At 48.8% G+C, this 9,401-nt stretch overlaps 1 protein-coding gene across 1 annotated transcript; it reads left to right on the top strand.

Moving 5' to 3' along the window:
• Nucleotides 1-8,388, top strand: acvr1ba (activin A receptor type 1Ba). The gene is made up of 9 exons (XM_049755841.2): nucleotides 1-195; nucleotides 5,283-5,519; nucleotides 5,590-5,847; nucleotides 6,227-6,457; nucleotides 6,548-6,715; nucleotides 6,787-6,943; nucleotides 7,017-7,141; nucleotides 7,215-7,345; nucleotides 7,468-8,388. The coding sequence occupies exons 1-9, from the start codon at nucleotides 132-134 to the stop codon at nucleotides 7,591-7,593; spliced, it is 1,497 nt and encodes a 498-aa protein (XP_049611798.1). The 5' UTR covers nucleotides 1-131; the 3' UTR covers nucleotides 7,594-8,388.
• Nucleotides 8,389-9,401: the final 1,013 nt, after the last annotated feature.

The following is a 9,401-nucleotide window of genomic DNA, read 5'->3' as shown; positions in this document are numbered from 1 at the left end:
GGCTCGCCGTGCGCTTGGGTGCATGTGTGCGCGGAGTGTGTGGCGACTGCGGTCGGACTGTGGTTGTGTTGTGTTGCAGCCGGTCGACTTTTCCCGTGTTTAGCGTGCGAAGCGATGGAAGTGTGCAAGAAATGGCTGTGAAACACACCGGCCGAGCGTTGCTAGCCCTGCTCGGGCTGCTGGCGATCGCGAACGGTAAGTTTGAGCCGAGCCCAGCACATTTTCGCCTTTTGTCTCGCTCGCCGTGTGTGCGCGCGGCGCGCGCTTGTGCCTTATCCGTGTTGTCGTTCGCACCCTCCCCGCCATGGCGCCGCCGCTGCGCACTGGAGGGGATTTGCCTCACCGCGAGCGCTGACCCATAAATAAAGTCAAATGCAAAAAAAAAAAAAATGCACTGGGGAAATAAAATAAGGGAGAAATGAAATCACAATGAGTGCTACTAGTTTGCCGACACCTGCCGGGTACTCGAAGCAAAACAACCGGGTCGTGCTGCTTGTTTACGTCGGAGCGTCTCCGAGCTAACCGTGGTTTTATTTATGCGCGAGTACATGGATGGATTTGTGACGTAGGACGCGTGCAGAACGAGTTGAGCTCATATTTGCGCTTTTTTTTTTTCTCCTAATTATTTATCCCGTATCTGTAGTTTGTGCGCGTCGATCAGCTCCCTCCTTCAACGTGCTCGATCATGTGGATGGAAAGCAGGGCTTCCACAATGGCGGCCTAACCTACTTAAGTGACTGAAACGTGTTTGGGAGTAAACATTGAGCAATTGCACCGGGGTCCATTTTGGCAAAGGGCGCGAGCTGTGCGAATGCTGGCCATGAGCGGACGACCTTCGCGTATTCACAAAGTCCAGACAGGCGTCACAGTTCAAGTCTGGCGGTATTGTGATGGAAATGTGGCAAGTGGGGGTCTGGAGGGGCGCGTCTCCGGTCCGGTTTGGCCTGGCCCGGAATCGCCTTCTGCTGCGACAGATGATAGCAGCTGCCCAGTTCCTTTTCACGAGCAGAGATGGAAAAAGTGCTCACATGCTTTACTTAACACAAACTTGTAGCCTGGTCTATCACAAAGAACTTTTTTACTCGAGTCAAAAGGTGGAAATTGTTTTATTTAAGTACAGGGCCATAGGTCAAAGTTAACCAAGCACGAGAAGTTGCTTATATTGGAAAACGCTTTATACACAGACATCACTCGTGTCTGTTTATAAACCTAATCTAAATAAACTTAATTATCTAATCTCTTAGGTAAGGTCATGGATGGGAAATATTTTTGCTTCTCTGACTGTTGATCCATCATTTATGCTGGGCCTCTCCGCCGTAGTGGATGTGGCTAAATCGTCGGGGATGTTTCATTCGTTTGCAGCTTGGCTGTTTTGATTCTTTGGTGATTTATTCTGTGTTTATCTATTGGCAAGATGTGAAAAAAGTAATAAACTAATTTCAAGGAGAATAAAGGACATTTGTTTTCAGTCATAGGGAGTAAACAAAGTCACGTCGAGAGTATAAAAGATTCCGCCCAGTGCAAACAAGCCAGAATATTTTCAAAGTTGCCCACGCTTTGCTCCATCTCGACAAGCCGTCTCCCCTTGTTGCGACTTGCCGCAAAACCGATCAAGCTTAAGTAAACTCAAGTTAACAAGCTCCTTCATTTGAGTGCAAAAAAGAATCATCATCATGGTCCAAAATTAAAAATGGCTTCAAATAAAGTAAAACAAAAAGAGGACTGTCAACATATCTGCTCACACCCTGGTTAAATGTTCTACTAAGATTATCTGACAAGTTCCGGTTAAAACTAGCCACCCGTAAACTGTTGGGCCTGAAATTTCTATTTGGTACGGTGACACGGAATGGCCTCATCTGCCCTAAAACCGGAATTTATTTACTGCGAAGGATTTAAAATTTAACATATTGGGATTTTTTTTAAAAACCTGATTCGGGAGATATTCGGGTTTCAGCATGCATTGACGTGAATGGTGTCAATATTCGTGGTTGTAAACATGGTCGTTGACGGCCAAGTGCGAGAGTGGGCTGGGGGGGTGGAGTTGGAACCTACGCAGACAAAAGTGGCTGAGCTTGTCACGGGAGGGGGGGGATTGGTTTGTCCAGCTGCCGGCCGGGGTCTTTAGTGAAAGGGGGCCCTCAAATTACTGCCTCTGAAGGATTACGCAATGTAAGGCCCGAAACCAGACCAACCTGAAAATCGCTTAGTCTGAGCAGATTGCACGGCTGCGGTTGAGAGTGGCGAGTTTTTTTTTTTTTTTTTTCTCCCTCTCCTTTCTTTTCCTCGACTGAATGCTTTGACAAGTCACGTGTTGTTGACTTGATTCAGATTAGGAACGAGTTATGTTTGTTGCGAGCTGGCACACACACTTGCAATGTGATCTCGGCGCCGTCGGGCGCACGGCCGTGAGCTGGTTGGGGTGCGGCTCGCTCCCGTTGTCACATTGCGCTTTGGCGTTCAAGCGGGTAATGACCTTGACTTTGCGTTCAAAATTGAAACCCAAGTATTGTAAACCGAGCGAACATGGGGGCGGAGCTAGTTGGCAAAAATTGTGTTCACCCTCCTGAGGCATTTTTACGCTTCTCTTTTTTTCATTGAATGCACCTCAAAAATACATCTACACTCAAAAAATCAAAAGTACATGAAGTATATATAAGTATATGAATTATGTATGAATTTTTGCGAGCTTCGCTGAACCTCTCGTCTTAAATCTGGCTTAAATCTCGTGTCGGCATGATCCCAATCCTGTTTGTAGTCAGTATTCGACAAGTGAGCTGCACACAGATTGAGGTCAAGTGTGAGGTGGTCTCATGTCAATAACGACCCGGGTTGTGCCCCGGAGGCTTAATTGGCGCAGCAGACGGCGTGCACTGTGACTGACCCGGCCGGCCGGCGCGGGCAGCTACTAGCGAGGGAACGCCATCACCGCAAGAGCCGCAATTTCACTCACAAGCGGCCTTGGCTGCTTCATTGAGCAGATCCTGCCATGGTGCTTGACGTCTGCCCGACGTTCCTCCGTACGGCTTTTCAATCTGTTTTCGAGCGACATATTTTTCACGACAATATCGAATTTGACAGTTTGGGTCTGAAATCATTTGTGGCGGCAGATGGTTTGAATTTGTTAATTGTCTTTCGAACACGTTGTCTATCCTCGACACGGTCGCAAACTCCAAGTGCAATGACAACGTAGTAGCCGTAGCGCTACCCGAGGTTGCCGCCCGGACTGGACTTTCCAATCGGATCGGTAATTTGACTCCGTGATGCAGACAAAGGTAATGACTTTGTGCTTTCCCGGAGCATCGATTCGGAGGCATGCTATTGCCGTTGTGTGTGTGTGTGAGTGCATGCGTTGAGTGTTTGCTGTGTGTGGCGGCGTCTGGTGGCGGCTGTTTGTCTTGATCAACTCTGTCTGGTATCCGCGGCGATCGAATTTCAGCCAGTACATTGGGGGTAATGATGCTTCGCTCTTGGCGCACTTGCTCGCCGTTTGCCGGACTTTGGTGGACGCCACACACAAACGCCCTCAAGTCAACGGCATTGTGTGTGCTGTTGAAGCAAAACTGGTTTTGGCTGAGGTGGTTTTTTTTTTTTTCTTTTTTTAATCCCTTCCTCACAACATTTGTCATTTCCTGCCTCAGCATGCACGGAATGATAGGAACTTGACAAACACACGGCCCCATGTGTTCTCTCTCTTGTTGCTGTGACTTGCCCCCTCCCTCCACTAAGTCAAAGTCTAGACTGGGTTTTAATGACGCTCACAGCCGGTCCCTCGAGTGCACCCCGATCACCAACCGGGGGCCCCTTAAACCCCCCCTCTCTTATATTGTCCAGCCCAGACCCCTCCCCTCTTCCTCTTGCCCTGTCTGGCGCTCAAATATTGGGGGTTGTCGCTGTTGGCCGTGGCGCTCCTTTCCACAGCGCCCATCCCCCCCTAGCCCTCTACTCTTTGTTCACGCAGGGCCGCTGCAATCCCTCCTCACGTCGTCTTAATCTGGGCACAAAGCACGAGTGTTGTAAAGAGCGACAATAATGTGCGTACACGGGCACATTTCGGCTGCAGACGTTAGCGCTCGCTGCTTTTTTTTTTGCTAGGTCGGCCCCAATTAGCAGAAACGTCCATGCCTGGAGTGCAGCCTTCCGCAAAAGAAACTTTTGGTTGACCACAAACCATCAGTGAAGGATTTGAGGCCAGCTTTCAGCCATGTCTGCACAGGCCGCGGAATTTTTTTTCCACAACTTTGTTTGTCAGAGCCAAAGTGCTGCTCTTTTAGTGTGCAAAGTGTCATGAGGTTGCCAAGATAGTTGCCTCTTGCGGATTGCGAGGTGTGGCGGACATATTCCTGCTAACAGTGCTTTTCTTCCCTAGTCAACAATCTTAGATTAGTCACATAGCGATACGTGACACATTAAGAAAGAAAAAAAAAAAACTCTGCCACACAGGATGAGACTTCAGTTGCACCAAAACGGCTTTTGTAACTTTGCCGTTGGTTGACGCAAGCACAATTTGGTTTGTGTTGCAAGATGATCACTCCTGTGATTGGGGAAGAAAAAAAAAAAAATCTGCTCAGCCACACTGCGCATATCTGGTCAAAGGGACCCTCCGGATAAGACAGAAGATTAGAGTAAGCTTGCCACGCTTCAATCTTTTCTCTCTCTCTGTGCCAGACTTTGTAAGAGCTTGAACTCACCGTCACACTTCTCTGGAAGAGAAGAAAGATAAGAATTGCTCTCGTCTCCTCTTTGTGGCCCCCAGAGGAAGTCTTCCACCGAATGACTCGTTGTCGGTCGGTGGTGACATTTTACTCTGAGGAGGCTACACGGAGTTTTTGGATTCTCTTCTGGGAACTCATCTCCACGCGTTTGCTTAGCATCAAACGTTAGCAAGCGCCCGCCCGATGGTGGCCAAATGAAACCATATGGCTCCAAAACAACTCCATTTCGCTTCACCGTCACTGCTCCTAGTTAAAGTGGGCGGACCTTGTGGCTCTGACCTCACTTTTATTTTCCATTGGTCCTCCAGAGGGGCGACACACTTGAGCAAGTGGGCTCAGGTGACCTTATGACCCTCTTGGATCACAGCCGCTTATTTTTGTACAGCACGAGGCAACTCGAATGCTATAAACTGGGGTCAAAGGTCCAAGTACCTATCAGGTCATAAAAAATGTCTTGTGTTTATTTCATATAGATGAAATATAAAATTACCGGTATGCCGCACGACGGTCTGACAACAACAAACAGCTTCAATTGAACTTTTTTTTTTCTTCCCCCCCCCCCCCCCCCAGCTCTTCGTTGTAACTGCACAACGTGCGAGAAGACGGGCTACGAGTGCGAGACGGATGGCGCCTGCATGGCCTCCACGTACACCACCCTGGGAAAGGAGCAGCGTATGCGCACTTGCATCAGCAGGGACGCCCTGATTCCGCCCGGGCAACCCTTCTTCTGCCTGAGCGCCGAGGGCCTGCTCAACACTCATTGCTGCTATGTGGACTACTGCAACAGTCTTGACTTGAAAGTCCCCGGTAAGGCTTTGTCGCGAGGAGGTGATACGACCCGCGAGGAGGTGAGACTCACCCCCCCCTATGCTCCCAGTGCTCACAAAGGAGGACGATTCAGACTCGGCTGGTTCCTGGGGTCCGGTGGAGCTGGTGGCGGTCATCGCGGGGCCCGTCTTTCTGCTCTGCGTACTTCTGATGGTGGGCGTCTTCCTCTTCCAATATCATCAGAGGGCCTACGGTCACAGGCAGAGGCTGGAGGTGGAGGACCCCTCTTGCGACCATCTGTATTTGGCCAAGGACAAGACCTTGCAGGACCTCATCTACGACATGTCTACCTCCGGATCAGGCTCTGGTAATCACTTGACGTTTTGGGGGCATGCTTTTTTTTCCAAATATGGAAGTCCATTTGAAGAAGCTTTGAGGCCACCCATGAGCAAAGTCTTATCACAATCGGAAATACAATTTGCGGTAGTCACAGCGCGTTTTACAAGACTGGAAACTTTGCATGGCGGCAATTATTTTATCTGCGGTCCAAAGTATAATAGTATAAATACCTTGCGGTTCCGCAGTAAACCGCTCGGAATGTGTGCAAACAAGTCTGTGACGGGAACACGATGAGGTCATGTTGCACACCGGCAGCTGTTAAACATGCTTGACTTTGGAGTGCTTGACTGTTCCGCGGTGCCTCCCTGCCGGACCGTTTTTCATATGTCCTCTACCGCCCCCTACAGGCCTGCCTCTCTTTGTGCAAAGGACCGTGGCCAGGACCATCGTGCTGCAGGAAATCATAGGAAAGGGCCGTTTCGGGGAAGTCTGGCGAGGGAAGTGGCGCGGCGGCGACGTGGCGGTGAAAATCTTCTCATCCAGAGAGGAGCGCTCCTGGTTTCGAGAAGCCGAGATCTACCAGACAATCATGTTGCGCCATGAGAATATTCTGGGATTCATCGCGGCAGACAATAAAGGTCAGGCAATGAGAAGGACAACGAGATGTTTGCTAAAAGCGGCTTGTTAAGAACGTTTTCATCAACTTTGACGTGTGTATTTTGCTTCAGACAATGGCACATGGACTCAACTGTGGCTGGTGTCAGACTATCACGAGCACGGCTCCCTTTTCGACTACCTGAACCGCTACTCTGTCACCATCGAGGGCATGATCAAGCTGGCACTGTCGGCCGCCAGCGGTTTGGCACATCTGCACATGGAGATCCTCGGCACTCAGGGTGAGAGGAGCTCGGCGGTGTCTCGGCCTCGTTAAAGCCGCCCGCCGTTAAATTCACCGCTCGTCTTGTAGGTAAGCCCGGCATTGCGCACCGGGACCTCAAGTCCAAGAACATCCTGGTGAAGAAAAACGGCATGTGCGCCATCGCCGACCTCGGCCTGGCCGTCCGCCACGAGTCTATCACCGACACCATCGATATTGCCCCCAACCAGCGCGTGGGCACCAAAAGGTCAGCCTCGACACCTTCCGAACCACTAAGCCAATCATCTTCAATTCGATATGACGTTTTTGAACCCCGGCAGGTACATGGCCCCGGAAGTTTTGGACGAAAGCATCAACATGAAGCACTTTGACTCGTTCAAGTGCGCCGACATCTACGCTCTGGGCTTGGTGTACTGGGAGATCGCACGCCGCTGCAACGCCGGAGGTGAGTTGACCACACTCGGAGCGAGCCAGCGGCGGGCTCCAAAAGCTAAGCGCTGTTCCCGCTACTCTGGCAGGTATCCACGAGGAGTACCAGCTGCCCTACTATGACCTGGTGCCCTCTGACCCCTCCATCGAGGAGATGAGGAAGGTAGTGTGCGACCAGAAGCTGCGGCCCAACGTGCCCAACTGGTGGCAGAGCTACGAGGTAAGCAACACACTAGACTTCCGTTCTACAACAACAAAAAAATCTGCTTGGACCCCTAAATAATAAATACAGCTTTTAGCATCCCAAGACTTTCGCTAAATCTATGTCCCAACCTTGTGCAGTCGCTGCGCGTGATGGGCAAGATCATGCGCGAGTGCTGGTACGCCAACGGTGCGGCGCGGCTAACGGCGCTACGCATCAAGAAGACGCTGTCGCAGCTCAGCGTGGAGGAGGACATCAAGATGTGAAAGGAGCCCTGCCAGTTTTCAAGCCAAGGCCTACCTCACCTTTTTAGCCAAAACTACTGAGACCCACCAACCCTGTCCAACGTCCTCGTGTCTCCCCCCCCCCCACCCCGACCCGACCCTGGAACCCTTTCCCGTCGTCTTGGGCCGCAGCACTACCACTGTTAATATCATCTCACTTTTCTTTTCATCTTTCAGATAGCAGGAACTACTATTGTACAGTTTTCATGAATTTCTTTTTTTTTTTTCCACTCCAAAATTTTCCCATCCATGTAACAGCTGTGAATGTTTGAGGAAGGCGGAGGCCATGTTTGTAGTCCCATGTGAAAGGACTACAAACACATCCTACCACCGTATCCATCGCTAACTCGAGGTAAAAAAAAAAACAACATAAAATGTGACCGTGCGTAGCTTCCTCTGTACAACCTGCAGGCAATCACCCGACTGGCAGGGAAAAATGTTTTTTTTTTAATTTATTTGTGACTTTTGACTTGATGTGGATGAACACTGTGAGACGGCCGGAGCGTCGCAAATCGGCGCTCGCCTGTCGTCCAAACGGCGCGGTGACACAGGTGCGTCGGGCCGAATCAAATGTTTTTATTCTTTATAATACATATACTGTATATCTCAATATTATGCGTTTCTCATGAATTGTGTTTTCTTTTGACTTTCAACACTACTGATGATGGGTACCTTTTTGTTTTTTTTGGGGTTCTTTTTGAATTAAATAACACTCCCCTTATCCATAAGCACCAATGTGAACAGTGATGGTACTTTGGCTTTTTTTTTTTTTTTTTTGGTCAACAAAACAAAATGAACCTGCTGGATTTTCTTTCATTTTTGTTTTGTTTTTTTTCCCCTCCTCGCCTTTCTCATCTGTTGGTACTACTGATCCCACGTTTGCTGCATCTGATCTTTTTTTTTCATGGTCGGCAAGTTTTCAGGGCTCAACCACACAGATGTAATTAAAAACACCTCCTCTTACTGACACTGGAATACTTTTAGGGAGCCACCTAAACTTCTGGAACCGGTTTGAATGCAAAAGCGGAGAAGCATGATGTCAAAAGTAGTTCCTGGATTGGCTGCCAAAGTCGAGCTGCATGTTTCTCATTCATTTTGTTGGCCTCGGCCACAATCAGGAATCTGTGTGTCCATGTTTGTTTGCGTCCATTCCATGTTGGTGTCTGTCATGCATGCAGCCGGGGAGAGACGGGAGACAGATTGTGCAAAATGTACAACGGCCCTGTCCGTGTTTTGTTTTTATTGCCATGCATACACGGCTATTGGACATTCTGTCTATGTGTAATATTTCGAGATAGAAAGATCATGTTGTGAAAATGTTTTCAGGATGACTGTATATAGATGATATACAATAAATTCCTTTTTTTTTTCTTAAGTTGACTGGCTTCTGGAATCTTTTTGCTGGCAAACTAATACACGTGTAAAAATAAAATATGTTCGGGTGAAAGGAAGACTACACCTTGAACTGGTCGCCAGCCAGTCGCAACAATTAATCACACCCACATAAATCGTCACTGAGCGGGGAATATTCAAAGTAGGATCGGCACTAAATAAAAAACGTTTGATATAACAATGCACAATCGTTTTATAAAAACATGGTACTCACCAGCGATGCTTCTTTGTAGACGAACCCCATCCATCCATCCGTCCAAGCAGTGAGGTTTGAGCGGTTGAAACAAACCAGCCAGCTGCAAACGTCCGATTTATCCTTTCAATATCCATTTTTTTTTTTCTTTTTAAAGTCCGCCTTGAAAATGCTTATTTCAGTCAGGTCCCGTTGTCCGCGTCCA

The sequence above is a fragment of the Syngnathus scovelli genome, chromosome 2, assembly GCF_024217435.2.
Source record: "Syngnathus scovelli strain Florida chromosome 2, RoL_Ssco_1.2, whole genome shotgun sequence".
Taxonomy (NCBI): domain Eukaryota; kingdom Metazoa; phylum Chordata; class Actinopteri; order Syngnathiformes; family Syngnathidae; genus Syngnathus; species Syngnathus scovelli.
The sequence above is the reverse complement of the archived record's forward strand: the minus strand, read 5'-3'. Positions and strand labels throughout refer to the sequence as shown.

Bases quoted from the DNA above. Each gene is read 5' to 3' on its own strand.
- acvr1ba (XM_049755841.2), top strand. From the start codon at position 132: ATGGCTGTGAAACACACCGGCCGAGCGTTGCTAGCCCTGCTCGGGCTG. The intron at 6,944-7,016 runs GTCAGCCTCGAC...GAACCCCGGCAG, and splicing joins CAGCGCGTGGGCACCAAAAG to GTACATGGCCCCGGAAGTTT. The intron at 7,346-7,467 runs GTAAGCAACACA...AACCTTGTGCAG, and splicing joins ACTGGTGGCAGAGCTACGAG to TCGCTGCGCGTGATGGGCAA.